The 22807-nt window shown below is 44.8% G+C and overlaps 1 protein-coding gene and 1 non-coding gene across 2 annotated transcripts in view; one reads left to right on the top strand and one right to left on the bottom strand.

The window, feature by feature from the left end:
* LOC126095461 (leucine-rich repeat-containing G-protein coupled receptor 5-like) overlaps positions 1 to 22807 on the bottom strand; it is a 1115085-nt gene that overhangs the window by 8855 nt on the left and 1083423 nt on the right. The window contains exon 21 of the mRNA XM_049910253.1: positions 14548 to 14788. Within this exon, the coding sequence (XP_049766210.1) occupies positions 14548 to 14788 (241 nt within the window). The remainder of the gene's footprint in view (positions 1 to 14547; positions 14789 to 22807) is intronic.
* Positions 8512 to 8585, top strand: Trnat-ugu (transfer RNA threonine (anticodon UGU)). Its single transcript has one exon. It is a non-coding gene; the product is annotated as a tRNA-Thr (tRNA).

Genomic DNA, 22807 nt, shown 5'->3' with positions numbered 1-22807 from the left:
GGACCTGGAAATCAGGCTGTTAAAAAAGTTCACAAGAACAACATAATAATATTGTTGGGAGACTTCAGCGCCCAACTGTGTAAGGAGAAATCATTCCGAAAAGTTATCAGAAACTATCCAGCACATAAGAGAACAAACACAAATGACTCGAGATTAGTGTCACCACACCCAAACTTGGGAAGGTTTGAAACTGGTCATGTCATCTTCTCCAGACACAATTTTTAAGAAATTAAGAACATTATAGTCAATAGACAAATGGAAGTTGATTCAGATAACTATCCAACTGAGATACACATGACATTTATTCCAAAACACAAAATCATGAGATAAACAGTATGAGTAAGAGAGTTAATAGCAAAACTTTGAAGAAAAATGATTGTGACTTTGAAAAGATGCTGAAGAAAGTGAATAGTGATGTCAACAACTGTACAGAAACAATTACGCATATTGCATTTCAAATAGCTCCAGAGAACAATCAGAGAAAGCACAGATGGTGGAATAATAAACGTGAAGAAGCAGATGAAGAAAGAAAGTTCAGAACAACTGGTATAGCAGGAAAACAGGCAGTAATTGGTAAATCTGTCAGTTTGAGAAGAAGCGAACAGGTAAAATTATTAGAGTACAAAAAAGGTGCTTTCAAAAGGAGCAACTTGAAACTATAGAGGCACACTTAAAATAATGTTGTAAAAGAGACTACGGCAAAACGTTCAAGTAAACTGTGTCTGGGTACATTTTTACATTCCGTAATCGCTATGCTTCAGGAAAGGAAATGGAGAATTCACCCTTAACGATGAAGAAAAGTGTAAGCTACTTGCAGCACGTTTTGAGAAGCTATTGAACTGTGAAAAACCGACCAAACGCCTGGAATTCTATGATATTATTTCAAATGAAAATTCGAAAATCTTCAACTAACGATATCATTAACAACTGCTAAAACACAACAAATCCCCAGGGTGAAGACAGTCCCAAAGCAGAAATTCTAAAATTTAGTGGACATCTAGAGGCCTGGGACACTGAAATACACTATTGGCCATTAAAATTGCTACACCAAGAATAAATGCAGATGATAAACGGGTATTCATTCGACAAATATATTATACTAGAACTGACATGTGATTACATTTTCATGCAATTTGGGTGCGTAGATCCTGAGAAATCAGTACCCAGAACAACCACCTCTGGCCGTAATAACGGCCTTGATACGCCTGGGCATTGAGTCAAACAGAGCTTGGATGGCGTGTACATGTACAGCTGCCCATGCAACTTCAACACGATACCACAGTTCATCAAGAGTAGTGACTGGAGTGTTGTGACGAGCCAGTTGCTCGGCCACCATTGACCAGACGTTTTCAGTTGGTGAGATATCTGGAGAATGTGCTGGCCAGGGCATCAGTCGAACATGCGGTCGTGCATTACCCTGCTGATACGTAGGGTTTCGCAGGGATCAAATGAAGGGTAGAGCCACGGGTCGGAACACATCTGAAATGTAACGTCCACTGTTCAAAGTGCCGTCAATGCGAACAAGAGGTGATCGAGACGTGTAACCAATGGCACCCCATACCATCACGCCGGGTGATACGCCAGTACGTCGATGACGAATACACGCTTCCAGTGTGCGTTCACCGCGATGTCACCAAACACGGATCCGACCAACATGATGCTGTAAACAGAACCTGGATTCATCCGAAAAAATGACGTTTTGCCATTCGTGCACCCAGTTTCGTCGTTGAGTACACCATCGCAGACGCTCCTGTCTGTGATGCAGCGTCAATGGTAACCGCAGCCACGATCTCCGAGCTGATAGTCCATGCTGCTGCAAGCGTCGTCGAACTGTTCGTGCAGATGGTTGTTGTCTTGCAAACGTCCCCACCTGTTGACTCAGGGATCGAGACGTGGCTGCACGATCCGTTACAGCCATGCGGATAAGGTGCCTGTCATCTCGACTGCTAGTGATACGAGGCCGTTGGGATCCAGCACTGCGTTCCGTATTACCCTCCTGAACCCACCGATTCCATATTCTGCTAACAGTCATTGGATCTCGGCCAACGCGAGCAGCAATGTCGCGATACGCTAAACCGCAATCGCGACAGGCTACAATCCGACCTTTATCAAAGTCGGAAACGTGATGGTACGCATTTCTCCTCCTTACACGAGGCATCACAACAACGTTTCTCCAGGCAACGCCGGTCAACTGCTATTTGTGTATGAGAAATCGGTTGGAAACTTTCCTTATGTCAGCACGTTGTAGGTGTCGCCACCGGCGCCAACCTAATGTGAATGCTCTGAAAAACTAATTATTTGCATATCACAGCATCTCCTTCCTGTCGGTTAAATTTCGCGTCTGTAGCACGTCATCTTCGTGGTGTAGCAATGTTAATGGCCAGTAGTGTAATTCTAGAGAACTGGAGGGATGCATTAAGTCATTAGAAGTCCCCTGCAGAAATACTGAGACACGCTGCCTCTATAGCTGTCCATAATTGCGGAAGTGTTGCTGGTGCAGAACTTTGTGCACGAGCCGACTTCTCGATTATATCCCATAAACGATCGATGGCATTCATGTCAGGTGGTCTGGGGCACAAACCATTCGCTTGAATGTTCTTCACACCAGTAGCGAACAGTTGTGTCCCAGCGGCATGGTGCATTGGCATCTATTAAAAATTCATCGTTGTTTAGGGACGTGAAGTCCATGAATGGCTGCAAATGGTTTTCAGGTAGCCGAACACAACCATTTCCAATCAATGGTCGATTCTACTGGACCAGACAGCCCAGTCCATTCGATGTTAACACAGGCCACATTATTATGGAGCCACCACCAGCTTGCACAGTGCCTTTTTGATAACTTAGGTCAACGACTTCGTGAGGTCTGCGCCACACTCGAACCCTGTCATCAGCTCTTACCAGCTTAAATCGGGGCTCATCGACCTGGCTACGGTTTTCCAGTCGTCTGGGGTCCAACAGATATGGTCACGAGCCCAGGACAGGCGCTGCAGGCGATGTCGTGCTGTTAGCAAAGCCACTCGCGTCGGTCGTCTGCTGCCAGAGCCCATCAACGCTAAATTTCGCCGCACTGTCCTAACGAATACGTTCGTCGCAAGTCCCACCTTGATTTCTGCTCTTATTTATCTCAGTGTTGCTTGTGTGTTAGCACTGACAACTCTAGGCAAAGGCCACTGTGTTGCCCGTGGTGAGAGGTAATGCCTGAAATTTGGTATTCTCGGCGCACTCTTGACACTGTGGGTCTCTGAATACTGAATTCCGTAACGATTTCCGAACTGGAATGTCCTATGCCTATAGCTCTGTAGGTAGGCTGTTTATGTTTTCTTATTGGCAACGTTACGTAGCGCTCTGTATGAAAATCACTAGCTGTGCTGTGTGCAGTCTGTGGCTAGTTTGCATTGTTGTCTGCCATTGTAGTGTTGGGCAGCGGCAGCTGGATGTGAACAGCGCGTAGCGTTGCGCAGTTGGAGGTGAGCCGCCAGCAGTGGTGGATGTGGGGAGAGAAATGGCGGAGTTTTGAAATTTGTAAAAATGGATGTCATGAGCTGCTGTATATATTATGACTTTTGATGACTATTAAGGTAAATATATTGTTTGTTCTCTATTAAAATCTTTCATTTGCTAACTATGCCTATCAGTAGTTAGTGCCTTCAGTAGTTTGAATCTTTTATTTAGCTGGCAGTAGTGGCGCTCGCCGTATTGCAGTAGTTCGAGTAACGAAGATTTTTGTGAGGTAAGTGATTTGTGAAAGGTATAGGTTAATGTTAGTCAGGGCCATTCTTTTGTAGGGATTTTTGAAAGTCAGATTGCGTTCCGCTAAAAAATATTGTGTGTTAGTTTAAGCACAGTCGTGTATAATTGTTCTAAGAGGACGTTTCAGCTCCAACTACGATTCCGCTTTCAAAGTCTGTCAATTCCCCCCGTGCGGCCGTATTAATGTCAGAAGCCTTTTCACATGAATCACCCGAGTACAAATGACAGCTCCGCCAATGCACAGCCCTTTTATGCCTTGTGTACGCCATATTATCACTCTCTGCATATCTGCATATTGCGATCCCATGACGTTTGTTATCTAAGTGTGACTTACAGATTGAACAAAGCAAACAAACATTTCAAGTGGTCTATTGCGTAATATTAGAGTAATATTTGAAGTGATTACAACAGTCATTAGTCGGAAAATAACTTGAATCAGCCATACTATTTAACAGTCTTAAAATAAATGTTTAAATTTTGGTTAGCATTCTAGGTTCAAATGGTTCAAATGGCTCTGAGCACTATGGGACTCAACATCTTAGGTCATAAGTCCCCTAGAACCTAGAACTACTTAAACCTAACTAACCTAAGGACATCACACACACCCATGCACGAGGCAGGATTCGAACCTGCGACCGTATTAGTCCCGCGGTTCCGGACTGCAGCGCCAGAACCGCTAGACCACCGCGGCCGGCAGCATTCTAGGTTTTACATGTTACAAGACTATCTTAATTCATGTACGCATTTGCTAATAGAGCACCTTTTTAAAGAAAGTAGGCTGCAGATTAATGTCCATGATATTTTTTTATGCTTGTTTATTCAGAACCATACAGATTATACTCTTAGTCCTTAAACCGAGGAAGTGTTTCATTTATTTATTTTTGTTAACTGGTGTCCTACACTTACGAGGAAATTTAATAATGTAATGGAGACTTGAATCCATGAAAAAGTTCACATGTAAATGTTAGTGAAGAAATTTAATTATAGTTATGACATTTTGCACTCAAAGATTGGAATTTCCTCCCTTGCTACCATTTATGTCCGATTTAGTCTGTAAACCGTGCTATTTCCTTGAAGCAGCTGTTTTGTGTGACCTAACGAAAAAGTTTTAAAGTCTACACTTCTTATAAACAGCTTGTATTGTAATCGGCGTAGGTAGAACACAGTTTCTGATCACTCGCACTGGCGGTGACACAGAGACCAGTTTTTTTAATCTGATTTAGTTCGTTTTTTATCTGCTCGGGGCGGACGTCGCAGAACACCCGTTTCAGTTTGTCGTTGATCCATTAACTCAGTTTTTTTAATACAGAGGGCAGCTAACCCTCTGACCGAACACGCTGAGCTACCGTGCCAGCAAGTCGTGTGTTCAAACAGCCCAGGAAGCGATCTGAATCGGAAATTATGTAAGTGATAATGAATTTTTAATATATCACGTTTTTAAATCGAACTAGAAAGTCTAAACTAGCTTCTCCTAGCCCCACACAAAACCTTAAAGCCATACAGTTCTCAAAATTCGTGATTTTGAATTTTTAATAGCTATGAAAATACGTGGGGAACTTGAAAAACGTGGAGTGCGTGCAGTACATAGTACTGATGCATGTCGTGGTACTTCCTAAATGATGCATGTATATATAGTTCACCTCCTTATCCACGTGCCCCACGTTTCTAGTAACTATTAAAAATCTGCAATCACAAATTTGGGGGATTAAGAATCTGTATGGAGCGAGGAGAAATGATATTATACTTCTTAGTCCTATTTAAAAATGTAGTCTATTAGAAATTAATTGTTACTTAAGTAATTATTCTGTGCTTTTTAGTATTGTGTGTGTGAAATTTTTCAATCGATTTTAAACATATTGAGGAGATTATAATAGAGACATTTGGCAAATTTCAGGTTTATTTAAGTTTCTCTTTACCTGACTCCGTCAATATATTGCTTCTTCCTACGTATAACTCGGGAAAAGATCGTGAAGGTAAAAATTAGAGAGATTCAACATGACACAGAAGCTTACCAGCAAGCGTTCTTGCTGTAAACCACTTCTGACTGGAACAGGAAAAGGGGGAAATGACAGTGGTATAAAAAGCATCCGCTTCCATACATCAGACAAGAAAGCTATGTAGAGTGTTTCAAGTCTCTGGCTCATCGGGAAGTTTAAATATCAATTGCGAAATTTGTAGCGAATAGACAGACAGACAGACAAGAGAGCGAATTACGTAATGAAAACTTACTAAAATGAGCATATACCAGATTTGGTTTAAATTATTCCAGGCATCCCTGAACTAAGCTTTTATATCACTCCTTTTCACTCCCACCATCAGCCGTAGAGGTGCTCGTACTCGTTTCATTTTTCCAGGTTGCAATTGGTACGTGTACACAGTTTGGTAGAAATTACCTCAGGCATAACAGTGGTGCACCAATAAATCGAATGGGTTGTCACAGTCCATTTGTGCAGCATGTAATTTGCGCACAATGCGACTGTAGGGGCTGCGACGCAACCTGCTACGCACAACCATCGTGCAGGAAGTCCAAACGGACAGGCGGTGCCGTACGTTATGCATTTTGCTCACCACGGTTTCACTTCCAACCCCTCCCCTACTGCAGGCAGGTCATTCTTACCCCAGCACTATGGCGTTATCACCTAGTTCTGAGCTACGTTTCAAATCTGAAGTCTCCACCTCATCACGAACATAGAATAAAACCAATTAAAAAATCTACGTACAAGAAAGCTACCTAATAAATAAAGACGTGGTAAGAATAGACAGGCAAGGCTAACCACTCTACTGTCAATGGCGCATATCGATGGCTTTGCAGAATAGTGATAACTGCTGAACAAGCTCGAGGCCACTAAGAGACACTGCCGTGTCAATGGACAGTCGCATGCAAGGACGTAGCCAGGATTTTGACAAACGGGGGGTCCGATTTGCTAAAGAAAACCGTTAAAAGAGTCATGCTTTACATTTATTCTTATAATTTTCATAACGAACGATAAACCCATTTCATTCAACAATGACTCGGAGTTTTCACCAAGCGGAGATATAATCTTCCCACTTAGGACTGTTTTATTTTGGCAAACCACTAACAAGCAGTCATGCTCCAATCTCCCTTCAACCTCCACTCTTTTTCTTTCAGTATGGATTTGAGATGATTTAAGTGATCGGGAACGGACGAGCGCTAATTTTTTGGGACACTGTGATTATTACAGACAGAGATTTTATGTGTGTGTGTGGTTTGAGGTTTTCGGGCGCTAAACAGCGTGGTCATCACCGCGCAAACAGGGATTTTAGAACAGAGAGCTCTCCATTTTGATAAACTTCTCATTCCGTTGCAATAACTTTTCCATTCGAATAAAAGGTTTTCGGTGGTGCCCGCAACAAAGAATGCACCGCTTCTTTAACCTCATCACCACTTTCAAATCGTCGTCCTCCGGATAGCCCTTCAGGGGTCCCAAAACATGGTAATCTGAAGGTGCGAGATCAGAGCTATATAAGGAATGCAGTACGACCTGAAATCTCTATCTCCTAATGACGGCAGGAGTTGTAGCGGTGGTATGGGGGCACAGTTTGTCGTAAAGGAGAAGAACGACTCTAGACAGAAGTCCTCTGCGACGCCTCCTTATTGCTGGCTTTAGCTCGTTGTTCAACATGGCTCTGTAGCGGCCACCGTCGACTGTTTAACCCCTTTGCTGACACTGCTCCAAACTCAGCCTATTCGTATCCCAGAAGAGGGTGAAAAGGACCTTTCCGGCAAAGGGCTCATACTTGAATTTCTTCTATGCTGGAGAAGACGTGTGTCGCCATTCTGAAGACTGTCTTTCGCTTTCTGTTTCATAGTGATGCACCCAGGTTTCGTCTCCTGTGACGAAGAGTGTCAGTAAGTTGTGTACTTCAGCGTTATATGACGCCAGAAGCGATGTGGCATCCTGAAAACTCATCATCTTGTTACAATGAAATGAACACCCTTAGCTGCTTGCAGACATACGTCAGCGGGGACAGATGAAAATGTGTGCCCCGACCGGGACTCGAACCCGGGATCTCCTGCTTACATGGCAGACGCTCTATCCATCCTTTTATTTTATTTTAATTTTTTTATTTTATTTGTTCATTGCATCTGCTCGGGGCGGACGTCGTAAGACATCCGTTTAAGTTCGTTGTTGATCGATTAGCTCAGTTTTTTTTATTACAGAGGGCTGCTAACCCTCTGACCGAACACGCTGAGCTACCGTGTCGGCTGTCTGAGCCACTGAGGACACAGAGGATAGCGCGACTGCAGGGATTTATCTCTGGCACGCCTCCCGCGAAACCCACATTCTCAACGTATTGTCCCACACTACATTCGTAGTGCCCCCGCCCATTATACTCATTACCCGCGGCGTGTTGCCGATTCCCGTAGGAGTTCGGGCACTGTTTGTGCATTCGCACAGAAGAAGAAGATGGTCAAGTGGCCGGTGAGCCTTACATATATATATATATATATATATATATATATATATATATATATATATATATATATATATATATATATACTAAGATGGTATCTATCTGTTCTTTCGGACATGTCCATCGGTGACCATGCAGCTCGTTAGAATGAAATTACAATGAAATGAACACCCTTAGCTGCTTACGGGTATCGGCAACGCGCCGCGAGTAATGAGTATAATGGGCGGGGGCACTACGAATGTAGTGCGGGACAATACGTTGAGAATGTGGGTTTCGCGGGAGGCGTGCCAGAGATAAATCCCTGCAGTCGCGCTATCCTCTGTGTCCTCGGTGGTTCAGTTGGATAGAGCGTCTGCCATGTAAGCAGGAGGTCCCGGGTTCGAGTCCCGGTCGGGGCACACATTTTCATCTGTCCCCGTTGACGTATGTCAACGCCTGTAAGCAGCTAAGGGGGTTCATTTCATTGTAATTTCGTTCTAACGAGCTGCATGGTCTGTTCTTTCGGACATGTCCGAAAGAACAGATACCATCTTAGTATATATATCATCATCTCGTGTTCATCAGTGAGCATCCTAGGCACCCATCGTGTGCACAAAAGAGGGTACTTGATAATCTCGCTAGTACTGCTGGTATGAGCGGATCGAACACTGATATTCAGTTCTCCGGCTGAAACTTCTACAGAAATACGTCGGTTCTCACAAGTTATGGCGTTAGCGCGGCCTACAGTCTCGTCTGCATCTACATATACATGGATACTCTGCAACTCACATTTAAGTGCATGGCAGAGAGTTCATCGAACCACCTTCACAATTCTCTATGATTCCAATCTCGTATAGCGCGCGGAAAGAACGAACACCTATATCTTTCCGTACGAGCTCTGATATCCCTTACTTTATCGTGGTGATCGTTCGTCCCTATGTAGGTCGGTGTCAACAGAATATTTTCGCATTCGAATGAGAAAGTTGATGACTGGAATTTTCTAACAAAATTACGTCGCAACGGAAAACGCCTTTCTTTTTAATGATGTCCAGTCCAAATCCTGTATCATTTAGTGACACTCTCTCCCATATTTCGCGATAATATAAAACGTGCTGCCCTTCTTTGAACTTTTTCGATGTACTCCGTCAGTCCTATTTGATAAGGACCCCACACCGCGCAGCGGTATTCTAAGAGAGGACGGACAAGCGTAATTAGGCAGTCTCCTTAGTAGATTTGTTACATTTTCCAAGTGTCCTGGCAAAAATCCCAGTTTTTGTTTAGCCTTCCCCACAACATTTTATATGTGTTCCTTCCAATTTAAGTTGTTCGTAACGACCGTACTGAGACGACCAGAGCGTTACTCATTTGAGATTTTAAAGGCATCTACCCCCTCGTACACCCTTCTCTCACGATTGCAGGTATCTCCATACCTTTCCAACATCCTTCCATGGATTTGTCGAGGTTTTACGCCCTCCGAACACACAAATCGTATTATTGCTAGCTGTTTTCCCATAGTGCTCACAGCTAGGGACGCGGCCATTTTGTTTCAACTGCCTTTCCTATTCAACTTGTCATGCCATCCGTCGGCGTACGTCGGAACGTTTTCAAATGATGCATCTTCACTTCCAGAGAGTTTCAAATGCTTGACATGTTACATCTCATCTACATTTATACTCCGCAAGCCACCCAACGGTGTGTGACGGAGGGCACTTTCAGTGCCACTGTCATTACCTCCCTTTCCTGTTCCAGTCGCGTATGGTTCGCGGGAAGAACGACTGACGGAAAGCCTCCGTGCGCGCTCGAATCGCTCTAATTTTACATTCGTGATCTCCTCGGGAGGTATAAGTAGGGAGAAGCAATATATTCGATACCTCATCCAGAAACGCACCCTCTCGAAACCTGGACAGCAAGCTACACCGCGATGCAGAGAGCCTCTCTTGCAGAGTCTGCCACTTGAGTTTGCTAAACATCTCCGTTACGCTATCACGCTTACCAAATAACCCTGTCACGAAACGTGCCGCTCTTCTTGGGATCTTCTCTCTCTCCTGTGTCAACCAGACCTGGTACGGATCCCACAATGATGAGCAATACTCAGGTATAGGTCGAACGAGTGTTTCATAAGCCACTTCCTTTGTTGATGGACTACGTTTTCTAAGGACTTTCCCAATGAATCTCAACCTGGCACCCGCCTTACCGAAAATTAATTTTTTATGATCATACCACTTCAAATCGTGCCGTACGCATACTCCCAGATTTTTTACAGAAGTAAATATGTATAATCATACAATATGTATAATCATACAATAAAGGATCCTTATTTCTATGTATTCGCAATACATTACATTTGTCTGTGTTAAGGGTCAGTTGCCACTCCCTGCACCAAGTGCCTATCCGCTGCAGATCTTCCTACATTTCGCTGCAATTTTCTAATGCTGCAACTTCTCTGTATACTACAGCATCATCTGCGAAAAGCCGCACGGAACTCCCGACAATATCTACTAGGTCATTTATATACAGGATGGTCCATTGATCGTGACCGGGCCAAATATCTCACGAAATAAGCGTCAAACGAAAAAACTACAAAGAACGAAACTTGTCTAGCTTGAAGGGGAAAACCAGATGGCGCTATGGTTGGCCCGCTAGATGGCGCTGCCATAGGTCAAACGGATATCAACTGTGTTTTTTAAAATAGGAACCCCTATTTTTTATTACATATTCGTGTAGTACGTAAAGTAATATGAGTTAGTTGGACCACTTTTTTCGCTTTGTGATAGATGACGCTGTAATAGTCACAAACATATGACTCACAATTTTAGACGAACACTTGGTAACAGGTAGGTTTTTTAAATTAAAATAAAGAACGTAGGTACGTTTGAACATTTTATTTCGGTTAGTCCAATGTGATACATGTACCTTTGTGAACTTATCATTTTTGAGAACGCATGCTTTTACAGCGTGATTACCTGTAAATATCACATTAATACAATAAATGCTCAAAATGATGTCCGTCAACCTCAATGCATTTGGCAATACGTGTAACGAAATTCCTCTCAACAGCGAGTAGTTCGCCTTCCGTAATGTTCCCACACGCATTGACAATGCGCTGACGCATGTTGTCAGACGTTGTCGGTGGATCACGATAGCAAATATCCTTCAACTTTCCCCACAGAAGAAAAACCAGGGACGTCAGATCCGGTGAACGTGCGGGCCATGGTATGGTGGTTCGACGACCAACCCATCTGTCATGAAATATGCTATTCAATACCGCTTCAACCGCACGCGAGATATGTGCTGGACACCCATCATGTTGGAAGTACATCGCCATTCTGTCATGCAGTGAAACATCTTGTTGTAACATCGTTAGAACATTACGTAGGAAATCAGCATACAGTACACCATTTAGATCGGCATCGATAAAATGTGGGCCAATTATCCTTCCTCCCATAATGCCGCACCATACATTAACCCGCCAGGCTCGCTGATGTTCCACTTGTCGCAGCCTTCGTGGATTTTCCGTTGCCCACTAGTGCATATTATGCCGGTTTACGTTACCGCTGTTGGTGAATGATGCTTCGTCGCTAAATAGAACGCGTGCAAAAAATCTGTCATCGTCCCGTAATTTCTCTTGTGCCCAGTGGCAGAACGTTCAAAGTCGTCGCCATGCAATTCCTGGTGCATAGAAATATGGTACGGGTGCAATCGATGTTGATGTAGCATTCTCAACACCGACGTTTTTGAGATTCCCTATTCTCGATCAATTTGTGTGCTACTGATGTACGGATTAGCCGCGGCAGCAGCTAAAACTACCTCGGCATCAATTGTTGAAGGTCGTGGTTGACGTTTCACATGTGGTTGAACACTTCCTGTTTCCTTAAATAACGTAACTATCGGGCGGACGTTTGTGACTATTACAGCACCATCTATCACAAAGCGAAAAAAGTGGTCCAACTAATTCATATCTCTTTACGTACTACACGAATATGTAATAAAAAATGGGGGTTCCTATTTATAAAAAAACGCAGTTGATATCCGTTTGACCTATGGCAGCGCCATCTAGCGGGCCACCATAGCGCCATCTGGTTTCCCCCTTCAAGCTAGACGAGTTTCGTTCTTTGTAGTTTTTTCGTTTGATGCTTATTTCGTGAGATACTTGGCCCGGTCATCCTGTATATTGTGAAAAGCAATGGTCCTATAACACTCCCCTGTGGCACGCCAGAGGTTACTTTAACGTCTGTAGACGTCTCTCCATTGAGAACAAAATGCTGTGATCTGTTTGCTAAAAACTCTTCAATCCAGCCACACAGCTGGTCTGATATTCCGTAGGCTCTTACTTTGTTCATCAGGCGACAGTGCGGAACTGTATCGAACGCCTTCCGGAAGTCAAGGAAAATGGCATCTACCTGGGAGCCTGTATCTAATATTTTATGGGTCTCGTGAACAAATAAAGCGAGTTGGGTCTCACACGATCGCTGTTTCCGGAATCCATGTTGATTCCTACAGAGTAGATTCTGGGTTTCCAGAAATGACAGGATACGCGAGCAAAAAACATGTTCTAAAATTATGCAAAAGATCGATGTCAGAGATATAGGACTATAGTTTTGCGCATCTGCTCGACGACCCTTATTGAAAACTGGAACTACCTGTGCTCTTTTCCAATCATTTGGAACCTTCCGTTCCTCCAGAGACTTGTGGTACACGGCTGTTAGAAGGGGGGCAAGTTATTTCGCGTACTCTGTAGAACATTACGTAGGAAATCAGCGTACATTGCACCATTTAGATTGCCACTCCCTGAACACTTCCTGTTTCCTTAAATATCATAACTATCTGGCGAACGGTCCGGACAATTGGATGATGTCGTCCAGGATACCGAGCAGCATACATTGTAAGTAGTCTGTATAGGTTTTTTTATTGGTAACGCCACGTAGCGCTCTGTATAAAAATCACTGGCTGTGCTGTGAGCAGTCTGTGGCTGGTTGGCATGATTGTAATATTCGCTATTGTAGTGTTGGGCAGCTGGATGTCAACAGCGCGTAGCTTTGCGCAGTTGGAGGTGAGCCGCCAGCAGTGGTGGATGTGGGGAGTGAGTTGGCAGAGTTTTGAGCGCGGATGATCTGGACAGAGACAGTAAATTTGTAAGATTGGATGTCATGAACTGCTATATATATTATGATTTTTGAACACTATTAAGGACTCTTCGATGGTGATTGTGCACCTGCACAGTGCAACAGATGGCTGCTGGCCATCTCTACAAGGACTACAGTGCGTCTACACCTTTGATGACTCACCAATACCATTATTTCTACAAGGACTGCAGTGGGTCTGCACCTCTGGTGGCCCACCAATACCATAATCTCTACCAGGACTACAGTGGGTCTGTTCTGTGATGACCTACCTACCAATATTCTTCAACTTCGACTGAATCTGCTGTGGGTTTGCTCTGTTGTGGCCCATTACCCGCTTGCATGTCAAGAGTCAGCACTGTATTCCCGTTGGAAGGACAACACTACTTCTTCAAGACAGCATGGAACTTCACTACTTCCGTGTGCATTTTCTTTTACTGCTCAAACTTTGAGAAAAACAAAACAATTTGTAAAATTTTTTGTGGGGAGCATGGGGGCTATGTAAGTAGTCTGTATAGTTTTTTTTTATTGGTAACGCCACGTAGCGCTCTGTATGAAAATCACTGGCTGTGCTGTGAGCAGTCTGTGGCTGGTTGGAATTGTAATATTCGCTATTGTAGTGTTGGCCAGCTGGATGTTAACAGCGCGTAGCTTTGCGCAGTTGGAGGTGAGCCGCCAGCAGTGGTGGATGTGGGGAGTGAGATGGCGAAGTTTGGAGAGCGGGTGATCTGGACAGAGACAGTAAATTTGTAAGACTGGATGTCATGAACTGATATATATATATTATGACTTTTGAACACTATTAAGGCAAATACATTGTTTGTTCTTTATCAAAATCTTTCATTTGCTAACTGTGCTAATCAGCTGTTGTTTGAATCTTTTATTTAGCTGGCAGTAGTGGCGCTCGCTGTATTGCAGTAGTTCGAGTAACGAAGATTTTTGTGAGGAAAGTGATTTGTGAAAGGTATAGGTTAATGTTAGTCAGGGCCCCAGCACAGTAATTCATTAATTTTTCTAAGGGGGCGTTACAACATAGCGCACGCCCTTGGGCATTTTGATCACAATAGCCATACGTAGGATCTTACTTTGTTTATCAGGCGACAGTGCGGAACTGTATTTAATACTGGTAGTTTGTTGGTACTTTTGAATTGCCCTCGCAATAACTCACAAGAGGAAGAGTGTTAGACGCAGAGCGGCAGCGTTGTGACTTACAGGGTGCGACGATGGAGGCAGCCGCTGCCGCCGCCGCGGCCGCCACGGCCGCCGCCTGTGCGTGCCGCGCGTCGCTGGAGGCGCTGGAGCGCGACAGCTTCCAGGTGCTGGTGCTCGCCGTCGTCGCCGAGCCGGACGAGTCGTTGCGCGAGCTGGACAGGTTCGAGTCCTGCGACGTCTTGCGCGTCACCAGCCACGAGGAGGCGCGCCGCTTGGGGTCCAGCAGCCGCATCGGGATGCCGCAGTGGTGGTGCGGCGCCGCGTGCCGCCACGAGTCCGACCGCGAAGAGCTGCGAACGCCGCCAGAGCTGACGTCAGCGCGCGCAGTAGCAGACGCAGCAGCAGTAGGCAAGCGTTCGTGCTGCAGCACCACTACACTGCGCAACAGCATTACAGGATCATTTTCGAAACCGCGCAATTGCCTCACATTGCGACGTCTAAGTTTGAAATTTGACTCAATGGTGCCTACAGCCCTCGCCTGTAATAGTGCAAACGCGCGGCACTCTGCGACGTCACCCTCGGGTTCGAAGACGCTCCAAACAGCAGTACATCTACATCTACGTCTACATACATACTCCGCAAACCAGCATACGGTGCGTGGCGGAGGGTACCTCGTACAACAACTAGCATCTTCTAAAATGGTTCAAATGGCTCTGAGCACTATGGGACTCAACATCTGTGGTCATCAGTCCCCTAGAACTTAGAACTACTTGAACCTAACTAATCTAAGGACATCACACACATCCATGCCCGAGGCAGGATTCGAACCTGCGACCGCAGCAGTCGCGCGGCTCCGGACTGAGCGCCTAGAACCGCGAGACCATCGCGGCCGGCTAGCATCTTCTCTCCCTGTTCCACTCCAAAACAGAACGAGGGAAAAATGACTGCCTGTATGCCTCTGTACGAGCCCTAATCTCTCTTATCTTATCTTTGTGGTCTTTCCGCGAAATACAAGTTGGCGGCAGTAAACCTGTACTGCAGTCAGCCTCAAATGCTGGTTCTCTAAATTTCCTCAGTATCGATTCACGAAAAGGACGCTTCCTTTCCCCCAGAGACTCCCACCCGAGTTCCTGAAGCATTTCCGTAACACTCGCGTGATGATCAAACCTACCAGTAACAAATCTAGCAGCCCGCCTCTGAATTGCTTCTATGTCCTCCCTCAATCCGGCCTGATAGGGTCGATACATGCGAAAAAAGACCAAAACTCGGAGGTTTATATGAGCTGTAAGGTTGCTTCATGATGTCACATTGGCACCAAATTCCACCACAATTTTGCCTAAGCCACTGTGGACATGTCACAAGAAGAGAAGGTCCTAACCGCCCATCCTAAAAAATGGCTCTAAGCACTGTGGGACTTAACATCCGACGTCGTCATTCCCCTAGACTTAGAACTACTTATACCTAACTATCCTAAGGACAGCATACACATCGATGCCCGAGGCAGGATTCGAACCTGCGACCTAGCAGCAGCGCGGTTCCAGACTGAAGCGCCTAGAACCGCTCGGCCACAACGGCCGGTCCGCCCATCTTACCTACGTGTCACTATTTCTTTTGATATCTCTGCAATGGAGGTCAGAACCGTGATACTCAGCGTTGAAATCACACGGTTTTGTTATGGGTGGTCGAGGAAAACATTTCAGACACATGGCCGTTCGAACTGACACGAAATGACCTCTGGGGTTTCATAAAGGGCGTCAATTAAACCACCCGTTTCCCTGGGGCGTTGATTCCCACACATTTCACGGTTTAAAACGACAGTTTGCAGTGCGATGAGTGACAGACAGATGTTCTTGACAACATCAGACACTGCTGAAAACCTTCGTGCGATTCAACCCTCTCTAAAGACCTCGTGGGGCTGCAGCCCCAGTGAACGTCATCCGACCCATTTGGAGTGTAGCGCGACCAAAAAATGGGTCAAATGGCTCTGAGCACTATGGGGCTTAACATCTGAGGTCATCAGTCCCCTAGAACTTAGAACTACTTAAACCTAACTAACCTAAGGACATCACACACAGCCGGCCGGTGCGGCCGAGCGGTTCTAGCCGCTTCAGTCTGGAACCGCGTGACCGCTACGGTCGCAGGTTCGAATCCTGCCTCGGGCATGGATGTGTGTGATGTCCTTAGGTTAGTTAGGTTTAAATAGTTCTAAGTTCTAGGGGACTGATGACCTCAGATGTTAAGCCCCATAGTGCTCAGAGCCATTTGAACCATCACACACATCCATGCACGAGGCAGGATTCGAACCTGCGGGCGGAGCAGTCGCGCGGTTCCAGACTGAAGCGCCCATAACCTCTCGGTCACCGCGGCCGGCGCGCGACCACAATTCTTGCTTTTGTATACAGGGTGGAACGCTAGGAACTGTTCAAAACCATTCCGAAGCAGCAACGGGTGTTTATGTGTTTTCAGCCCTACTGTATCGCACCCTCCTCTGGCATTGTTATGCATGACTGCAACATAAGTTTGGCAACTCCGACGCACTGATCTTTTGCATGTTAGAAATTTCAGAAGTTTTGGTCCCATATCGGCCTGGTGGCTCCACTAGCGTCTGAAGGTTAGGCAACCGGCCTCGACACCCCCTTGGTGCAGTTTTCCTACCTTCATACACTAGAGCAGCGGGCAGGCTTAATTGGTGTCGAAGTTTCTGATAGGTACGATCGCTATTCGGAATGTAAGGTCCGATCGGTATCAAAAGGGAAACCACCATGAAAATAAAAAATGTTTGAATTGCTACAGTTAGCAGCACTTCCAGCTACTTCTCTACATAGTCGCCGCTGTGATTTAGACATTTCTCGTAACGTTGTGTCAACTTTCCAGTACCCTCGTCATAGAAGGAAGCCGCCTGTGCTCCCTGCCAATGCTCTACGCTGGTCTACAGGTCGTAGTCTGTGCCTTTTCGTTGTCTTCACAGCTAGTGGTTCACGTGAGCAGAGATGAAACTCAGGGAGAGTCAATGATGGCCTCTGTTTTGGATCAAACACTTCCCATCGAAAGCGTTGCAGGAGCATCTTCACTACCCCTCCAGCGTGCGGCCGAGAATTGTCATGCAGAAGGAAAAGTATGACAGTTATGTTTTGTGGGCTGCATGAATTCAGGCGAAATCTCACACAGGGCCCTCCTACTTGGCGGGAGACACTACTGTTCTAAGCATCTTTCCGTACTCACTGTGCACTCTGAACTGAAAAGAGCGACGTGACGCGATCGATGTACATACTGGAGACACTGCCCAACACATCTGTGCAAAGCTTCATCGGATTGTCACTGTGGTTTCCATTCCGCACCCCATCGGATCTGACTTTCCGAATAGTCTCGTACATTAGTAACATGCTCAATGAATGTGGGGATGTGTGACCGAAGGTGACGCCAAAGTGGGGGTGCTAGAGGGCCCTTTCCCGTTTTATTGACGCACTTATTAATGTTGCACTGGCAAGTGATCCCGCCACAGGAGGGCGGAAAACAGAAGCGTTGATGAAGCATATAAGTACCCTTTGCTGATTCGGATCACGTTCAAATTTTTTAAATGGTTTTCAATGATTCCTCGTGGTTCCAACCCGTACACTAGTGCAAAACTTACGGGCGCGCTGTACTCCAAAGGGGCGTGATCACATACAGTAGAATGCAGCCATACAGTGTCCTTGTGAATGAGTTAAAACGTCCGAGTGTGTCAACAGTGTGAAACTTTGGCGTTGTCAACCGCGAAATGTGTGGGAACCAACGCCCCAGGGAAAGAGGTGGTTTCACTGATGCCAGCCGGCCGGCGTGGCCGAGCGTTTCTAGGCGCTACAGTCTGGAACCGCGCGACCGCTGCGGTCGCAGGTTCGAATCCTGCCTCGGGCATGGGTGTGTGAGATGTCCTTAGGTTAGTTAGGTTTAAGTAGTTCTAAGTTCTAGGGGACTGATGATCTCAGATGTTAAGTCCCATAGTGCTCGGAGCCATTTGAACCATTTGAACTGATGCCCACCCCCTTCCCCTCCTGGTGCCTTTTCGGGTCGATTTTGAGTGGCGGTGTGTCCGAAACGTTTTCCTCGGCCACCCATAACAATCCGTGTGATTTCCATTCTGGATGCGCGGTTCTGACCTCCATCGCAGAAACGTCAAAATAAGGGGTGAAATAACCGAGAATGACGTCACAGGGTACCACGCTTTTTCACCATTACAGAGGAACGTTGTAGGCACCTTTGAGCCAAATTTCAACGTTATGCGTCGCAAAGGGAGGCAATTACGGGATTTCGAAAAGTGATCGTTTATTTGACATCTTTTTGTCGGTTGGGATTCACTCCGTTTAAGTGAGTGTCTCCAACTTGTGCACTGTCCGTGGGAAAATTAGTTGTCATTCCTGGTGTGTCTTGACCGAGTAAGGCAATCAGATTCGTCGCAACTTGCAAGGGGTTGTAAACAGACTACTTTACAAAATATATGAATTTGACAATGTTGACTGGAATACTCTCTTTCAAATTCTAAAGGTGGCAGGGGTAAAATACAGGGAGCGAAAGGCTATTTACAATTTGTACAGAAACCAGATGGCAGTTATAAGAGTCGAGGGGCATGAGAGGGAAGCAGCGGTTGGGAAGGGAGTAAGGCAGGGTTGTAGCCTCTCCCCGATGTTATTCAATCTGTATATTGAGCAAGCAGTAAAGGAAGCAAAAGAAAAATTCGGAGTAGGTATTAAAATCCATGGAGAAGAAATAAAAACTTTGAGGTTCGCCGATGACATTGTAATTCTATCAGAGACAGCAAAAGACTTGGAAGAGCAGTTGAACGGAATGGATGGTGTCTTGAAGGGAGGATATAAGATGAACATCAACAAAAGCAAAACGAGGATAATGGAATGTAGTCGAATTAAGTCGGGTGATGTTGAGTGTATTAGATTAGGAAATGAGACACTTAAAGTAGTAAAGGAGTTTTGCTATTTGGGGAGCAAACTAACTGATGATGGTCGAAGTAGAGAGGATATAAAATGTAGATTGGCAATGGCAAGGAAAGCGTTTCTGAAGAAGAGAAATTTGCTAACATCGAGTATAGATTTAAGTGTCAGGAAGTCGTTCCTGAAAGTATTTGTATGGAGTGTAGCCATGTATGGAAGTGAAACATGGACGGTAAATAGTTTGGACAAGAAGAGAATAGAAGCTTTCGAAATGTGGTGCTACAGAAGAATGCTGAAGATTAGATGGGTAGACCACATAACTAATGAGGAAGTATTGAATAGGATTGGGGAGAAGAGAAGTTTGTGGCACAACTTGACCAGAAGAAGGGATCGGTTGGTAGGACATGTTCTGAGGCATCAAGGGATCAGCAATTTAGTATTGGAGGGCAGCGTGGAGGGTAAAAATCGTAGGGGGAGACCAAGAGATGAATACACTAAGCAGATTCAGAAGGATGTAGGTTGCAGTAGGTACTGGGAGATGAAGAATCTTGCACAGGATAGAATAGCATGGAGAGCTGCATCAAACCAGTCTCAGGACTGAAGACCACAACAACAACAACATGAATTAGACAGGGATAAAACACACAAAGGTTGCGGTTGGGTTGTTTGGGGGAACAGACTAAACAGCGAGGTCATCGGTCTCATCGGATTAGGGAACGACGGGGAAGGAAGTCGGCCATGCCCTTTCATAGGAACCATCCCGGCATTTGCCTGGAGCGATTCAGGGAAATCACGGAAAACCTAAATCAGGATGGCCGGACGCGGGATTGAACCGTCGTCCTCCCGAATGCGACAAAGACAAAGGTCATCAACAAAATAATATACAGGGCTATTATAAATAAATCATTCGTTTCCAAAGCCCAATATTTTCCAAAGTAATACATGTACACATGTGACTGATTCATGAATAGAACCATAAACTCACCAAGGGTGCATTTTACATTCTACAGATGTTCTGTGACTCACCCTCTGGTCGCGCGACACAAGTCCAACGGCAGTCACATACGTTCCATACCTTCTGTAACAACATGCTGTCAACGGTCACCACAGCAAAACTGATGCGTTCCCTGAGATGATTACTGTTCTTGGCAGTGGAGTGACGTAAACGCGGTCCCCAATGTACCCCTACAATAGTGCTTGCCAGGCATTATCATAAAAGAACGACTACTACGAGAGTGCTTTGTTTGCGAGTGCTAGTATTCAATACGACGACAATATTCGTCTTATCTGACGGCAGTTGGCATTGGATAAAATTTTTAGTTATTGTAGACTTTAAGCTGAATAATCTGAATGTCTAAATTTGGCACGTGCGGCAGGTTCATCGATCAACAAAATAAAGTGACTCTGAAATTCTAGCCTTCACGAATATCACAGTCGGATTTGTATTAGTATTTCTTAAGTGCTTGAGCGATAAGAATCCGTAAATAATTCGCAGTTATAAATAAGTTCACACTGATCCTTTTATGCGTTTCACAGTTACGTTGCCCTAGAATCCATTCCGCATAGCTACTGTCTCAGTGATAAATTGAGCCTTTAACAGCGAGTACAACGAAAATGGCTATAGCGGTGTTTGAAGTAGGGCGCAAACATCTCTGGAATGTAACTCGATCGACAATTAAAGCTATGGAAACCTAGGAAAACGATGACTCGAAATAAAGTGATATGTTGCACCTCTAAAGGGAAATTGTCACAAGACCTTAGACGTCAGGTGCATTCGGAAGGACGACGGTTCAAACCCGCTTCCGGCCATCCTGATTTAGGTTTTCCGTGATTTCTCAAAATCGCTTCGGCACGGCCGACTTCCTTCCCCATCCTTCCCTAATCCGATGGGACTGATGACCTCGCTGTTTGGTCCCCTCACCCAAAACAACCAACCAACCAAAAGTCGCACGGAACTATAAGTTGCGTGTTCCCAATGTTGAAACAAGCCGAAACGGTGTAGTGTCGGCAGTGACTTGCGCAACCGCGTGTCATGCATGTACAGTGGGCGGAAGCGCAATTTCGAAATTTGGTTTCGCACCCTAGTGTCATTGTGTAGTCTAGCCTTTACAGAGACAACTGGATCTCAGTAGTGTCGCAGACCAGGGCCCTTAGAAAAATAATTTTTGGGATGCTATTGGCTGATACAGTGACGTCATTAAGGAACAGCGTCTACCTCTGGAACAGTGCTACAACATGTGGACTGCGCACTTATGAGATGTATTTGTGTTGGGTTTCAGGTTCTTCTAAAATAATGAAATGTAAATTGCTATTCTGCTAGTGCTAGTATTCTATTGCTACATTCTGTAACTTGGGTAACTTTCAAGCGGACGCTGCTGATTTAAAAAAATTGCAGACATGTGTCGAATCGAAACACGCAAACAAAGCGTACAGTATAGTCTATCTTTGCAGTTTTCTGTCAAAGTAAATGGTCGAAATGAGCATACAGTATTCTAAGCCGGCTCTGAGAACAGTTTTAACGTGCAAAAAAGATCTATATAAGGTTCATTTTCGTTTTGTATTCGTCAAAAGTTAAAAAACTTCAACTAATAGGTTTAAAAAAATTATGTAAGTGCCTTATCTGCAAAAAGTATTTGAATTATGACTGTAACTCCATCTTCTGTCTGGAGTATGGGACTACTGCTGGTCAATATCCAATAAAACAATACCAATTGCCGTTATTATGACGGCGATTGGCCTTGTTTAATTGTGCATCTGAATTAGCTCATATATCTAAAATATCCTTCAGTATACCTGGATGACAACTGAATCTGCTGTTTATCTAAATACGCAAGGTCGACGCTGCAGATGAAGGATATCCGAGTTTTTCCTTTGGAAAATTGTAAATTTTCTGCGAAGCGGCGCACAAAATAATCAACTCGCCTAGGTCTTCTTTCATGGATCGAACTCGTTCTGACCTCAGTAACAATCTTCTGACTTGATAAAGTGAAAATATTTTTCCCAATTCGATTAATTTCACGAGACACCGTTGTATTTTTATTACTTTAGTCATCGTACAGACGTCGTTTCATCGACGACAACTGATTTTGAAAATCTCGCAGTTTCGTGCACTCGTTTTACAGTTGAGCATTTTTCCTTTACAATGTCGCTGTCGAATTCTGTAAACTGACTTTAATCGTTAAAAATAACTTCATCTATAAATATACACTCTGCTTCATTGGTGAAAGCTTTTCCAAAGTCTCTGTGCTTGTTGTATCTCACATTTGTCGAAACGTTCCTTCTTTCTTCTGTTGGACGTGGAGTGCCATCATGGCGCTACTAATACAAGGCAGATAACACGATTGTTGAGTCATTCTCTTAAACTCTTGTTTCGCCGGTAGATTTAGCAGCTCCGCACAGAAGTCTCCAACATAATCAGTTTTTTTAAATGACGACAACGTGTTCTAG

This window comes from Schistocerca cancellata, chromosome 8 (assembly GCF_023864275.1).
Source record: "Schistocerca cancellata isolate TAMUIC-IGC-003103 chromosome 8, iqSchCanc2.1, whole genome shotgun sequence".
Classification (NCBI taxonomy): Eukaryota; Metazoa; Arthropoda; class Insecta; order Orthoptera; family Acrididae; genus Schistocerca; species Schistocerca cancellata.
Note: the sequence above shows the minus strand (reverse complement) of the source record. Positions and strands in the feature narration are given on the sequence as shown.